Source organism: Notamacropus eugenii, chromosome 6 (genome assembly GCF_028372415.1).
Source record: "Notamacropus eugenii isolate mMacEug1 chromosome 6, mMacEug1.pri_v2, whole genome shotgun sequence".
Classification (NCBI taxonomy): domain Eukaryota; kingdom Metazoa; phylum Chordata; class Mammalia; order Diprotodontia; family Macropodidae; genus Notamacropus; species Notamacropus eugenii.
Genome location: NC_092877.1, coordinates 52,478,993 through 52,495,066, shown reverse-complemented (window position 1 = coordinate 52,495,066; position 16,074 = coordinate 52,478,993). Strand labels below are relative to the sequence as shown.

The 16,074-nt window shown below is 35.3% G+C and overlaps 1 protein-coding gene across 4 annotated transcripts in view; it reads right to left on the bottom strand.

The window, feature by feature from the left end:
* The window catches only part of FAM193A (family with sequence similarity 193 member A), a 239,203-nt gene that overhangs the window by 52,336 nt on the left and 170,793 nt on the right, over positions 1-16,074 (bottom strand). For 3 of the 4 annotated variants that reach the window (XR_011969424.1, XM_072620044.1, XM_072620047.1), the window contains exons 7-11: positions 15,005-15,129; positions 10,603-10,750; positions 7,628-7,705; positions 5,365-5,477; positions 4,984-5,226 (exon numbers count right to left, since the gene is read on the bottom strand). Coding sequence is in view for 3 of the 4 variants with exons in the window: in XM_072620044.1 (XP_072476145.1) it covers positions 4,984-5,226; positions 5,365-5,477; positions 7,628-7,705; positions 10,603-10,750; positions 15,005-15,129 (707 nt within the window). In the remaining variant the exon portion in view is untranslated. The remainder of the gene's footprint in view (positions 1-4,983; positions 5,227-5,364; positions 5,478-7,627; positions 7,706-10,602; positions 10,751-15,004; positions 15,130-16,074) is intronic. The other variant, XM_072620045.1, reaches the window with a different exon arrangement.

Below are 16,074 nucleotides of genomic sequence, written 5' to 3'. Positions count from 1 at the left end.
TTTCCTTTCCAAAATTTATGAGAAGAAATGGTGAAAATGTGCGACAATGAAAATAGGCATGCATACATTTATGGCAGCCAGGTGACACAGTAAAAGTAGTAAAACCAGAGTTTAAATCCAGTTTCAAATACTTAGCTGTGTGACTCTGGATAAGTCACTTAACTTCTGACTGCCTCAAGTTTCCTCAAGAAAAATTTCATGTATTTCACAGGTTTATTATGAGGATCAAACAAGACAGTAAAGTACTTATTAGCACAGTTCATGGTAATACAGTAGGTGCTTAATAAATGCTTGTTCTTTCCCTCCTCATGGTATCAGACTCTGCATACATGCCATAAGAAAGGATAATGTAAGTATTTTGGGGGACCAGTGTACTTTTCCCCAGATCTTCCTCACTCTGTTACAAAAAAGGAAGTCAACACACACCGTAACAAGCAATTTTGAGGCCCTAGAGAAAAACAAATGCATTGCCTTAAAAAAAAATTAAAAGGATAATATAAATGTAATAACATAACAACTGCTAACGTACTAATATCACACCGTATCAAGAAGCCAAAGAGGCAATTTTCTTTTAATTTTTTAAAGTAATGATAAAAATAATAAAATACACCATCTTATTTCTCAAATAAGGAGGTTTACTGGAAGACATAAGTTAGAGAACATCAATGTATTAAATAAAGCCCGTGTGTTGTCCAAATCTACCCACTTCTTTGAGTGCGCTCTTTGGAATTTCTACTCCATAATTAACAAATTTATTTCTATCTTAAACTTTTTGTTTCTCATTTCTTCAATCTTCTGGCATTTACTGACACTTAGCTCTCTGTGGCTGACACTGCACTTTTATACAATTTCCCCCAGCTTACTGGTCATGGTGGAGTCAGAATACTCCTTGATTTCTGGTACTACCCTCTACCATCATTACTCAGCAATTTTTCTACTTCTGAGGGTAACATCATTCAAATTTATCACACAATTAAGCTTCCTTCCACAGTAAGTTCAGTGCTCACCTCAAAGACTTTCTTTCCTCCCCAAATCTCTCTCATACTTGGAACATAATTCAACATATATAATAATAGTCCTCCCAAGATCCTAACTTTCCAGTTCTTTCATCTATTCAATGCCTCTTACCTCTGCCCCTTTTCAACTAGATATACAGTCACATACCTCATCTTTTCATCACGCACAAAAGGTTCTATATTCATGAACTCTGACCATAACTTATTATCATTCATTCTTTTTCTGCTTTACAACCCCTATCCTTGTTCTTCATTCTCATTTTGACCTCCACTTTTTCTCCAGGCCATCACCCCTACACTGGCTGTACTCTCTTCCCTTCAATCCCCCAGTGAATGAGTTCAACTCTACACTTGAGTCCCTTGTCTCTTTGTCCTATTTCAGTCATCCATTACCAAACCCCAACCTTGCATTACTCTCTCCATCTGCCACTGTTACTCCTAATGAGAGGCTGTGAGATGAGATGAAGAAAGCGAAACTGTGCTGTTGGAGTCTACTACAACTTGTGTTACATATTCTGAACTTGGTCCTCCCTGACCCAGGGTGACCTTTTCAAATTTCCTGCTTAGTTTGCATCACCCATCCCCACAACAGCTCTTCTGAACTCTGTCCTCTCTCTTCAAGCCTCCCATAGCACCTGCTTCCGTCCCTCTCAGCTGAGGCCTTTACTTGACACTTCACTGAAAAAAAAAAACCAGAGCCATTTGTCAGTAGCTCCTTCTTATTCCCTCCTCCTCATCTCACATCCCTTAGCTGTCTTTCCTACTATCTCTTCTTTCATCCATCTCTCATGAAGAAGTAGCCCTTCTTTGTGTCAAGGCAAAATTCTTTTTTATGGCCTCCTCGATCCCCTTCCCTCTCATCTTCTCCAGTAGATCTTCCTAACATCCTTACTCTTTGGCCAATTTTCAATTTTTCCTTACTGCCTACAAATACATCCATGTCTTCCCCATCCTTTAAAAAAAACCCATCACTTTTACCCTGCAAGCTGTTGTCCTATACCTGCCACTTTCATGGTTAAACTCCTTGAGAAAATCATCTGTACCTGTCACTTCTTTTTTTCTTTCTCTCTTTTAAACTCTGTTCAGACTCAGTCTGGCATCCAGTTTCATCTTTCAACTGCAACTGCTTTCTACAAAGTTACTAACAATCTCATAATTCTTAAATCTAAGAGTCTTTTTTCACTCCTCTCTGCAGGCTCTGACACTGTTGATTACTTGGTTTTTCTGGACATTCTCTACACCTAAGGTTTTCCCACCCACCTCTTGAGGCAGGTCTTCCTACTTTTGGACAGTTCTTTTTTTTTGTTTGTTTTTAAAATAATATTTATTTTTCCCCCCTATTACTTGTTAAAACAAATTTAAAATTTTTTTAAAAATTTATTTAAAGTTCTGAGGCCCTCAGATGGCAAGCAAGCTGATATAGGTTATACGTGTGCAATCATGTCAAACATTTCCATATTAGTCAGTTTGTACAAGAAGGTTTGAAAAAAAGCGAAGGAAGAAAGAGAGAAATAAAGTCAAAGAAAAAAGAAAAAGAGGAAGAAAGGAAGCAAAGGAGCATGCTTCAGTCTGTATTCAGACATTATCCTTCAGACATTTCTCTGCAGGCAGATAGCATGCTTCATCATCAGTCCTTGGGGACTGTCTTGGATCACTATTACTGAGAATAGCTAAGTTATTTACAATTATTCATCGTGTACTAAGTGGGACAGTTCTAAATGTCATCACTAGGATGATATGATTTTTGAGTTATAAGTGACCTTAGAGATCATTTAATCCAACCCTCTACTTCACAGATCAGGCATTTGAGGCCCACAGAGATCTCAAGGTTACATGGATGGGAGAATTAAGATTCAAGGTTAGGTTCTCAGACTCAAAATCCATCAGTCTTTTCAATGCACCATCCCATCCGCATCACTATTCATCTGAACAGTTGCAAATGTTCTGACAATATAATATCCATCCTAACCCTTGCTACTTTTGTTCAACAGGAGGAATGACCATGTAACCAACAGCAAACGAAAAGAATTCTAATGTCTACTGAAACTATCCATTAGCCATTAAATGTCTTGTTTGTATTGTTTACTTGAAGAAACCTAAGAATGGTCAAATCATTCACATTTAGGTTATATTCTTTAAAACTGAAGGGACCTTAAGAATCACCTAGGGGTAAATTCCTCACTTTGTAGATAATGAAATTGAGGGGTGCCTTGGCTAACCAAGGTCACCAAGGTACTGAGAGAGAGAGCCATGATGCTATCCCTCAGGTCTTTCCACTTCATCAGATGTGAAATGCCTGTGATAGTACTCTATTTAAAAACCTTGCCTACCAAGTCTAAACTCCTAATTCTGGTGTTTTTGTGATTTGCTACAACCTGTCTCCAAACTATCTTTTCCATTTTATCTCATTCTAATTCCCTTCATGCTGAATGCAAGCTCCTTCAAGGACTTTTCTGTTTTGTCTTTTTATTCTGGGAGAATAATAGCACCTTGGACCTAAACGCACATAATGAATAGTTGTTAAATTGAATAGACTTTAGGCTCCCAAACTGAACTATTTCATACATACTCTTATCCAAGCCCTCCTCCTCGAGTCTTTCTTTTCCCACACCATTATACCTCAAGAACAAAAGAGATTCCCTGGACTTCCACACGTTTCCATCTCATGATAACCTTCTCTCTCCTGCTCCTTGAAGATCCAACTCAAACGTCACTTCTTCCATGAGCCTCCCTTAATTCCCATCCCTTCGTGCCCTGACCTTACTTTCCTCATTTCACTTGTCTTATCTCTCTGATGGACCTTTCCTCTGCCTTGTACTTATCTTCTCTGTGGCAGATCCACTTTTATTCTCAGTGCTTATCATGCTGCCTTGCAGATAGAACACTTCATAACTATCTACTAAATGAATAGCAGTTTATTTTTATGGATATATATTTTATATCAATTATTTCAAACCTCAGCTATAACTATCTTATTATATTCATAAACAGGAAAAAAGACTGAGAAATGAAACAACATATCCAAGGTAAGTAAATGGAAGAACTGGGATTTGATTCCAAGTGTTCTGACTCCCAGCACTATATTCTTTTCACTAGATAACAAAGTATTTTTGTTCTGGGGCCATTAAAGATAAGTGGTTACTGAACAGGCTGCATTTACATATCAAACCATAACTAAAAATATTTTTTTAGACATTTTCCTTTTTTTCCAGTAAAATAATCTGGGCCTTTATACAAAGCATCGGTTTTCAAGCGATTGCAGGATAATCCCTTACAAAGAGAGGGCGTGTGTGTGTGTGTGTGTGTGTGTGTGTGTGTGTGTGTGTAGTTTACATATTATTCTGAGACAGTCTGATGAATATTATTACAAAACTCAAAAAAGTATTTCAGAATTATCAAGAATTTGGGCATAAAGCAAGACAGGAGAAGGAATGTGAATAAGTAGGAAGGATGCCACAGACTCAAGAAATACTAGAATTACTCATGTAGAATGAGAATTATAACTGGCAATACAACTGAATAAATTCCAGGTTATTATATAATAATGGAACTTTAACAAAAAGCTTAAAACTGAAAAAATTCATGCTGCTTCCTGTTAAAATGTCATTATTGTCCCAGGAAGAAAATATAACATATAAAAACACCATTAAATTTCACATTAAAATAATGATGAAAAACTTGCTTCTACTAAATTACATAAAATTTTAAAACTCCAACTTTTTAGACAATTCCCAATGTATCAACATGTTTTTCTTTAACTGACAGCTTATTTTTTCATTTATTTCATTTAACAAAAAACTCTTTAAAGTTCAAGCTATACATCTCAATATCTTTTAAAAGCTGGTTTTCAGAAAAAAATTAAGCTCTATCTTCTTTAGACAACTTTTTTTACCTTTTATCTATAGATCTTTTATTATTAGTTGAATGAAACTTTTGAAAGCTTGCCAAAAAAAAAATCAAGACTTACAAATTTGGGGCAGAGCCATTGTCTGTGAGGATGAGTCGGGGATGTTGCTGAATTGTAATGGGAGAGCTGGATCCTGACCCTGAGCTTGCTGATGACATACTAGGGGGACGCATCTCAGAAAGGTAGTCAGGGGCAGAATCAACTTGTAGCGGTAGCTGGTTAATATGCATGTCGTCGGTGATTGGTGAGTCCATGATTCCACATGTAAGGATGTGTGAAAGGCTGCAGTCATCACAAGTACATCTAATTAAGAATTAAGGATAATCAGAAAGCTATTCCACACAAAATTAAACTTTCTTTCTTAAAGGAGACATTCTAGTTTTCTATTTGGTAGAACAAAGATGACACATTCTCTAATGAGAACCTACTGGGGAGGCTCACCTTCTCCTGTAATTACAGTTGGGGCAGTCAGGCATGCTCAACCGTGATGACAACATGTGCCTCATTGTATCTGTGAAGTTATTCTCTCCTGCTAGTGCTTTCTTATTATTGAGCTAGAGCAAATAATAAAACAACAGTTTAATTTTACAATATATTTCCAAACAAATACAATTCAAAATGTGAATGATTATAGAAACAGCCATATCTTTCAAAGTATCACATATGCCCCTCACACACAGAACACATGTATCTTATCTCAGACTGAATCACAAGTGCAGGCCTTGGCAGTTACTCACTGAAGCCCCCTCACTTGGCCATAAGAAAATGGAATTAGCTCCACCAAGGTCACAGAGAGGGAGAATGTGACAGTGTGTGTGTGTGTGTGGGGGGGGGGGCATGTCAGAAAAGAGGGGGGAGATTGGTTGATGTGTGATGTAGACATTATGGGAAATGTCATGTCTCAGAAGCTGGCCCTCTATCCCATGTACTACACTGCTTTCCAAGGAGTTTCCTATCTAAATTAAATGACAGGTCTTATATAAACAATCTGTTATATACACTGGTTTGTTCAGCCATTGCCCAAATGACAGCTATCTAATCTCTTGCTGGATTTTTGCTTTGTTTCTTCTTGCTACTATCAATACTGCTACTCAGAACACTGTTGTGCACATCAGGCCCATTTCTCCCCTCAATAACTTCTTTCAGGTATAGTCAGTCACAGGGTTCACCGAAACAAAAAGTTTACAAATCTCTCTATTCCACCATATCCTCTAGTCAGCTGCCAAAGTGATCTTCCCAAAGCACAGGTATATCACTCTTCCCCCCTCAATAAACTGCAGTAGCTCCAGGATCAAATACACAGTCCTCTGACATTAAAAGCTTTTCATTACTTGTCCCCTTACCCTTTCCCAGTCTTCGGATAGGTTTCTCTCCCTTCATATACTCTGACATCCAAAGGCACTGGTGTCTTTGCTATTCCTAAATGAGATACTCTATCTCCTGAATTTGAGCATTTTCAATGACTGTCTCTCATGCCTTGAACTATCTCCCTCCTCATCTCTGCCTTCTGGTTTACTTCAAATATTAGATAAAACCCAGCTTTCTACAGTTTTTCCAGGCTTTCTCGATCTTAGTGCTTTCTGGGACTGTACCCTCTCTCCCAATTTATAATGCAGATATCTTATTTCTTTATTTGAATGTCATTTTCTTCATTATGCTATTAGCTCCTTAAGAGCAGTGACTATATTTTACCCTTTACATCACTAGCACATAACCCAGTGCGTGAAATATAGTAGACACTCAATAAATGTGCAGTGATTCACTGACTGACAAAAATATGGAGCAATTCACAACTCCACCACAAGAATATGACATGCCCTGTTTATACCACAGCCACATGAACATTTAATTTTTTCTATATCTCCATATTTGATGGTTGCTAAGTGGAAAATCTGAGTTGTTTTAATTTATATTTTTCAGACTAGTAGTGGTTTTAACATTTTTTCAAATGGTTGTTGAATATTTGTAGGGTTTCCCCCAAGAACTACCTGTTCATCTACATTGGACCTACATCTACAATGACATGTACATTTATCTACTGAAAAATAATTGTTATAATCATATCAATCTTTTATAAATTCTAGATGTCAGACTGATGATCATAAGTGTTAAATGTAAATTAATCTTTCCAGTTTGTGTCTTTACTTCTTAATCCTGGATAACTATAAGATATTTAAAATCATTTTCTCATTTAAAAAAATTTCTGTCACAATTCTCTGGATGATGCTAAGTATATGAAAGAGGATTATGTAGTGCAAAATCACTTTAAAAAAAACTATGTCATTGTAGTTCATCTTAGATTCAATCACTTAAGGTGATTTAATTACTGAAATACAAAGACCTACAAAGACCTCAATCATAAGCGAACCTCAAATCATGATCACTATAGACAGTATTATGAACTTTCCGTATAGTATTAAAAATATACTAAAAATTCAAATAATGAATTTTAGATATACTAAACACTGAAGTTGCAACATTTTCAAAAACTATTTTACCTGTTAATATTCCTCCTCTAAAGAGGAACAACTGAATAAAAATGAGAGAACTGTACAATATAATTTTTAATGTCCTTATGAGCTCTAAATCTTTATACTATGAAGAAACCTGTCCAAGTCTTGGTAAGAAATAGCAATGTACCTGACTAATAAGTAAATTACTTTGTCAACCAAAACTTCCTCATGAGGTATATACACAACCTTACCTGTTCTTCAATAAACCGTCTTTGTTTAAAAAATTCCCAGTCTTCTTTTAACATGCGTTGTTTGGTTTTCATTGCCATCTGGGTAACAGAACACATGAAAATTATGATCTATGTTAGCACAGAGACATTTCCAGGATGCCTAGTTCTTCAAATGACAAACATAATCTATAGACACCAAAAATACAATAGTAAAAATATATTACTTGGCATTTCAATTCAACTTTTCTGTTTTCTTGAAATCATTAAAAAATCTTTACAAATACTTTTCTTACATGGCAAAATATACATGTATATGTAAAAAACCCCCACAGAATTCAGTTCTATAGCTGAAGGAAACTTGAGAAGCAATGTTATCCAGCCTCCTTACTTATAGATGAGGGAATGGGTTAAGTGACTTAAGTACAGACAAATACTAAAAAAAATAAAAGAGATGGGACTTGAATTTAGGGGGCCTCTGATTCCAAAGCCAGTGCTCTTAACAGAGTATCACAAGTTTAAAATCTTACTTGGGAGAGGCTCAATGTACAGCTAAATTCCTTGGTTTCACTTTTAGGCATAATTAAAATTAAATAAATAAAACCAGATGAATCACCAAGTTAAATTTAAAATATGTGACACCGGAAATTTCTAATGATTGTAATTAACTATTTAATTGTTATATGATCAGGGCAAAATCTGCTTTGTGACTCTAGTTCTTCACTCAAAGGTTGCAATGCCCACCACTAGAGAAATGAGAGAATCGTACTGGGAATGCAAAGACCTTAGCAGTCACTGAATCCAACCCACTCATTTTACAAATGAAGATAAATGAGTTTCATTAAGGTTAAGTGACTTGCCCTGGTCCCGTGGGTAATAAATATCAATTCATTTTAACTTGGATTCTCTGACTTCACCAGCATTCCCTTTCTTTCCTTTGTACAGTGTGAAAGTGAATTTGGTACTCTGGCATCAAACTGGAAAAGCTACCAATATACTTGATGACAAGTTATGTCTTTTTCATGAGAATCAACCTCGTTAGATATAGAGAGACTGATCATCACACAGCTGGTCAGCAGGTTAAAATGTTTAAGCCAAAGTAACTCATGTAAATTGTCTATTATTTTGTGAGGGATATGAGATCTAAGAAAGTAGAACTTACATTGAAGAAAGGATATATTAAAAAAAGCACAACCCACTGTAATTGAGATGGCCCTCAGGTCCTGTGGTTTATCCAGCTATCTACCAGGACACCAGTTCCTACATCAGAATCCGGCAATCTCTCTCCCGTCCCTCATAGTTGTTTTAATAGAACTGGACCAGTCGAGGCCAATGCCCCTAAACCACTCTCCTGGTTAAGTCACTCAGTTTTGGGGCTTCACTTCAATCATAAACTGAACTTTTCTGATAGATGGATGAATAGAAAGTCATTTCAGTAGCCAATCAGTAACCAAACATTTATGAAACACCTACTCTGTGTTAGTCAATGTTCTAAGAGCTGGGGATACAAAGAAAGGCAAAAGTCAGTCCCTATCTTCAAGGAGCTGATAGTCTAATGAGTGAGACAGCAACCACACAAATATGTACGAAACAAACAAGCTACACAGAGGATAAACTGGAAATGATCAACAAAGAGAAGGAAAGGCATCAGAATTAAGAGGAACTGTTAAAGACTCCCTGTAGAAAGTAGGATTTTAGAGGGACTTGAAAGAAGCCAGAGAAGTCAGGGGGTAGAGATGAGGAAAGAGAGAATCCTAGACATGGAAGGCAATCAGCAAAAATGCCCAGAATTGGGAGATGGTACTGCATTGTTTGAGTAACAGTAAAAAACCCCCAATGTCATGGGATGTCAAGAATACATGGAGGGCTAGTAAGGTATAAAGAAGACTAGAAAGGGGGGGTGGGAAGGACTTATTAAGGTCTTTGAATGCCAGAGAATTGTATATTTGATCCTGGAGGTAACAGGGAACTACTAGAATTTAATGAATGGGGGGCAAGGTGACATGGTCAGATCTGTGCTTTAGGAAGATCACTTTGGCAGCTGAGTAGAGGACGAAATGGAGTGAGGATAGACTTGTAGCAGGAAGACCAACCATTAGGTTACTGCAGTAATTTGTGAGATGATGAAGCCCTGATTCAGGGTGGTGGCAGGCAGTCTCAGAGAAGAGCAGGTGGCATATACTATAGACATTAGGAAAAGTATCCTCAACCCACTGTACCCAGCAAGTCAAAGATTATGCTTCACATTCCATCCAGCTGTCTATCATGATATCAGGACCCTGTCACCATTTATGCTTACCCAAATAAACCTTGCCCCATTCCCTTTTTATCTCTTGCTCTGGTAATAATAATAAAATTATTACCAATGCTATTTATAAATTGTAATTCTGTATTTGTGTGTATTCATGTATACAGATATATCAATATATATAGATCAATCTATATATCAATCTTGCAATCCATATATATGTGTATATATGGCAACACAGCACTATAGTACTACAGGGAATTCCAGTGAAATCTGTCCATCCATCTGGATTTCAAGACTGATATAAATCATATATGCATGTATGTACATATGGACACACACAAGACCTAACAAGAAATGAAAGCAGGCTACTACCTACCATATGTTCCCATATCAGTACCATTAAAAGCGGCCAAAAGAACATCAATCGAAGTAGCCAGGCAAGAAAGCCTAAGCTTCCACGCTAAGAGTGGGCTTCCTTTCCTGATGTTTCTATTGCTTCACTCAGCATCAGTTTTCCTTAATTCTACACATCAAAAGGAAAAGGGCTACCACCTTGGAATTCCCCCTGAAGTGATTCCTACTCACTTTAGATGTGGAAATATTTGTGCATACATGCAGACATACACGTAAAAAGCTTGATCTATCCATGATTATCTATAAATACAGTACACTAATGTATAACCATACATATGAAAAACATCTGTGTACACCAGATATTATCAAGCAGAAAACTGCTTATAAATCTCACCTGTTCATCTACATAATCATCTATTCTTTTTTGACATTCAAGCCATTCTTCAGCAACTCGACCCATCTCTTCTTCTAAGTGCTGATACCTTTGTAATAAGGTACTGTACATATCTTCACTACAGGAATCATGTGATGTGGTTCCAAGCCTGAAAGACAAAAAATCTTTTAGTAGGACATCAAAAGAACTACCATAGAAATAAATGGTGGATATAAATAACCAAAACACTTCATTTATTTCAAGAAAAAAATTCAAATCAAATAAGAGATTTCAAGGATATGCGGGTGGTTTTTTAAGAATTGCTATGGCCAATCTGGTGGCAAACCTTTTCAAGCTTAGCTCAAAGTCTTTGCAGTTTAGAAAGATGTAATAGGTTTATATTCCATCATTATAGTCTTTGAGGACCCAGAGATACCATCACACTACAATAATACATCAGTTTAAAATTTCAGCATAGAAGGAATAAGGTATTCATACTGCTTCCTAAAATCTGTAGAATGCTAAATAAAGTTTAGTTTTAGCCTACAGTTCAAGAGGTAGAAACTTTTTTTCTATTATGATCCACCTGACACAACCTGGAAGTGGAGGCTTAGGAAAGATACTTGAAGCCTTGACTCAATCAAGGGCCATAAGTAAAAATCAACTTAATTTAGTATGTATTCAGCCTATGATAAAGAAAACAGTTCTCATCTTCCAAAATTAAAAGGAATATAAATTTATAATGTCCAGTTAAAAAAAGAGAGAAAGAACAGAAAGAAAAAGAGGAAATAAAAGAGCAGAAAATGTAAATGGTCTAAAAGTAATAAGAAAAAAAGAAAAAAAAATTAACAAATTTAATGGGATATCATACCTCTATGCTACTAATGGTGAATTGTGTTTTCTAAAATATATGAATGTATAGGGTATGTTCCTCTTTGATACCTCTATTGTTCACTGACTGAGGTTAAGAGAAGCTAGAACTGGTCTGAGCTAAAGGGTTCCTAGCCTTGTCTTAGTTGAAGTCTTCTTTCATGTAAAATGGATTATAGAATAGTACAGACTGTTTAGAGGTTTGGGGGCTGTTCTCAGGAAAGCTTTGGTAAGCCTCAAAGTGCTATAGAAATTTGAATGATTATTATTACGACTATGGTGAGGATTAATGCTATGAAGACTATTTCAATTAAATTCTGGTCTCTTTTAAAGAGCTGCATATGGGAGGTGGCATGGTAAGTGGAAGGGTGCTAGACTTTTAAGTGTCAACAAGACACAGTTTCAAATCCTGCCTCTAATGCTAGCTGTGTCACTACAGGCAAGTCACTTAACTTCTTAGTCTCAACTTTCTCATCTTTAAAGTGGGGAAAATAATAACCATAGTATCTCCCTTGCTAGGTTGTTATTCAGCAGAAATGAGGTAACATGTACAATACTTTGCACACTTTGTATTACTATAGAAATGTCAATTATATTGTTATTATTAAGAGTATAAGCCCTTTCAGTACAGGGTCTGTGTCTTCATGTTTTGCAAAATTCTTGGCATAGTGTAACAAAGATCTAAATGTGGAAAACCTAAAGGAGGAGAATAATTCAAATTATGATGCAGAACTGACCATCTTAAGTTTTTATTGTAATTTAATACAAATACGTCAGTCTGGATGAAATATGTCAACAATTAGAGGTGACTAAGAGCAAGAATTCAGACTTACAGTGTGAGGGAACCTTACAGTCTTTTTTCTCACCTTCTTTTAGATATGAAAAAACTGAGGAACAGAAAAATTAAGTGTCTTGCCCAAGGTCATAGAGCTAACCATTTCGCAAAGCACACAGAAATTTAAACCTAACTCCTCTGGTTTCAATCTTAGAGCTCTTTTCATATTATGTGGCCTTCTAAGGATGTGCAAAGTCACTAAAATTAAAAAAAAAACCTACATATAGCTATGAAACTTTTTCCACCTCTTCTGAAACCTAGCTGAATACCTGAAAGAATCAGGATTATAAAGTAAAAAGTTTAGAATTTCCAAAAGATTAATTGATTCTCAACTTTCTGAGTATGGGTTTCATTGTAGGGAGGCAATAGGCATAAGTGAAGAATGTCTAATTAAAGCCAGATAAAATGATAAAAGGGAAATGAAGAGGCACAGAGAAACAATGAAGGAGTTCTGGGAAAAGCATAAACTACATTCATTTTAAATTTCTGGGTCATTAATATATGACCAGTTCTAAACTAAGGGGCTCCGGATGAAGACCTGAAGAATGAAAAATTACTTTCAGTGTAGAATCCATATCTTCTTTATGTTCTACAAATTACCTAGCACAGTAATATGCACCAAATAATCACTCAAACACTGATGACATTACTTCAGGAATATAAATACTCCACCTTCTCTAACCACAATCCACAGGATATATATATACATATATATATATACATATATATATATACATATATATATATATATGTATATATATATATATATGTATATATATATATATATATATATATATATAGGCTTTTTGCCAGGCCCACAGATTCATATTCTATCTTCATAATCTTTGCTTTCTCAGTTTCTACGTTATTCCTTTTCATGGTCAATCCTGAACCCAATTTCTACAGTTTTAGTTCTAGACTCACTGACAATCTGAAAAACTGAAATATCAAAGGAAACACTAGCTTTGCAGCCCATACTCACTGATATCCGCTTCCTACCCCTGCAAGATAGCAGATTTAGTCTCCTTTTCTAAGTTATGAAATATAGAAGATCAAAGATGTGATCACACTGGGAGCAAAGCAGGGGGATGTTTCCCAGTGCTGTTCTTGTCTCATTCTGGGTTAACCAGCAACCAATAATTAGGTATAAGATATTTTCCAAGACAAAGTTTCACTGGAATCCAGAGAGGAAAACAAAATGAGTATTCCATCTCAGCAATAAAAGCATTAAGTACTGACAGGACTGATGAAAAACAACAATGCTTAAGAAAAAACTTTAATACTTTAATTAAAATTTTTCTAATATGACACAGAATTTGGCAATTAAACAGTCTATCTTCTGTGCAAAAGTCTATATGTAAGACAGAACTTCTCAGAGTAGACTGGCTAGAAATGATCACGTCTCCTTGGATAAGCATGTTTATGGTAAATGTACAATGCTGACATTGCAATCATTCCTTCAGTTTTGCTGGCACACTTAAAAAAAGATCTAGAAAAGTAAATGAATGAATAGTGGACAATTTTATTAATCTGGTCTGAAGCAAACACAAACAGTACAAACACTTTAAGGAAAAAGGCTTGCATGTACTTTATTAAATTTTTGCATATGAATATTATGGAAACATTTATACATTAAACTGTGAACTTTGAAGTTAAATTAGGAAAACAATTCAACATGGGCCAAACTAAGATGATGTTTACTTAGTCCCAACAAGGAAAATTGTATGATACTTTTATAAACAGCACACTTTTGTTTATTTGGGGGGGTAATGTGAACAAATATAAGACGAATGTCTTTCAGAGACTGTGAATCATATCAGCTTGTCATACAGTGTTCACCAAATAGTAAGTGTGTGACTTTTTCATCAGACTAATCTTGTTCTTCTATAATACTGATTTGGTTTTTAATTACTTTTTATTATTAATTTAATAAAAATCAAGTAAGATGAACAAATAGAGTTGAGTTTCAGAAAAAACTCAAAATGTATTTTAGAACCCTCATTACTTCAATTACTCTTTCAAAGACCTCTGATTTTTAATCAGACTTTTCATCACTTCAGTGTTATGTGGGACTCCTCACAAGGGTACTCGGTTCCAAATCTCAACACTTCATCTACTGTAATAAATATTTTGGGAGAAGAGTAGAAGAGAGAAGACACAGAAAGTGAAGAGAGGCTAGAATAAAAGAGATGATGCAATGCCAAAAAGGACTTACAGAGAGCAAACTAGTGTTTCCTCACTGGTTTTTCTTGGTCTCTTTTTCTCCCATTAACTTTTCTAGATTTCAATATTTTAGGAAGTAATTCTATATAGGAATGTGCAAACACAAGTTTGTTTCTGTATGTGTGGAAGGAGTGGGAGAAAAAGACAGGAGAGAAAAGGGGGTAAAGATCTCTTAAAAAGTAAAAGGATTTGGCAGTGTGAAGCAAGACTGGATGGATATCTTAAAACTTAGAGTTTGAAGGGACTTTAAAGATTCTCTAGTCCAATCACATTTTACTGTGAAGAGATTTAAGGCCCAAAAAGGTTTCAGAAAAACAGATAAAATTTTTTTAAAAAAATAATTGAATTAGAAAAGGGAAAAGTAGTATTCAATAATAATTTACTAAAATAAGACATCCCTTCTTCTTAAGAGTTCTTGTGACTGTACTGCACCAAAGGCAAATAAAGAATATTATTGTTACCAATATTAATTTCTTATACATATTAAACAAATACCTGAGCTGTGAAAGCAGTGTCGGCAAGCTGTTCTGGAGGAGTGGTTCAGAAAAGACCAAATTTTCAAACAGGTGTTTATTGTGCAGTTCCCATGTCACCTGGAACTTTTTCAAATGTTCATTCTCCTAGTTAAAAAAAAAAAAACAACACATACAAGCACACACAAAATATACTAAATAGATGAAGAAACATAAAAATAACCAGATGTCAAAAATATGGGAATATTTGCTTACCCATTTTACATTAATTTACCCAGAAGTAGTGTGTGTGTGTGTGTGTGTGTGTGAATTAATTGCCAGCTATCTGAAACTGAGCTATACAACACATCTTTGAAATACCTAACATTTTTAAACACTAAAACTTCTACATAGTTTTTAAAACATCTCGAAAGTAACAAGTTACTAGTAATATATTAAAAAATGATGTCTTACACAGTACATTTCAAAAGAGTCCTATAATTAAAATGTAAACAGTTTAAACTTTTAAAATACTAACAATACTAGAATATAAAGAATTAATTTTCTTAAGACTTCGGGGCTACCTTATAAATTTCTTCTCTTTAGCAGCTATACTAACCTCATAGACTAAAGTTACTTTTCTACTAATGAAATTCTCCTTCGTCCAAAGATTGTCTTCTATTTCTTTAATTAATGAATTATGTTAACTGAACTATTTAAAATGATCTTTGAGTTAAGAAATGATCATCACAAGCAATACCAAGATTAACCTATTACTGACTCTTGAATTTGAAGATCACACAACTATCTATTGTTTTAGTGGCAGAAATTATTGATATGTAACATAATGCTGATCTTCCTCCTAAATGGATGTTGGATGTTGCTTTTGTCAACAGCTGTTCCTGTGTGAGGTTGTGCTTCTGAATCATTAGTTGCATATATGATCTTGTTCAAATTGTGTCGTCTCATTATACATTATTCCTCCTTCAACAATGAACAGTATTTAGAAAATGACAAGGTTGCCTATTATTGTCTCTATATAGGTTTCTTCAACCACTGATTGATTACCAATGGCAAGTTGTTTAAGCTGTCCGCTAACATGTAACCTTTTCA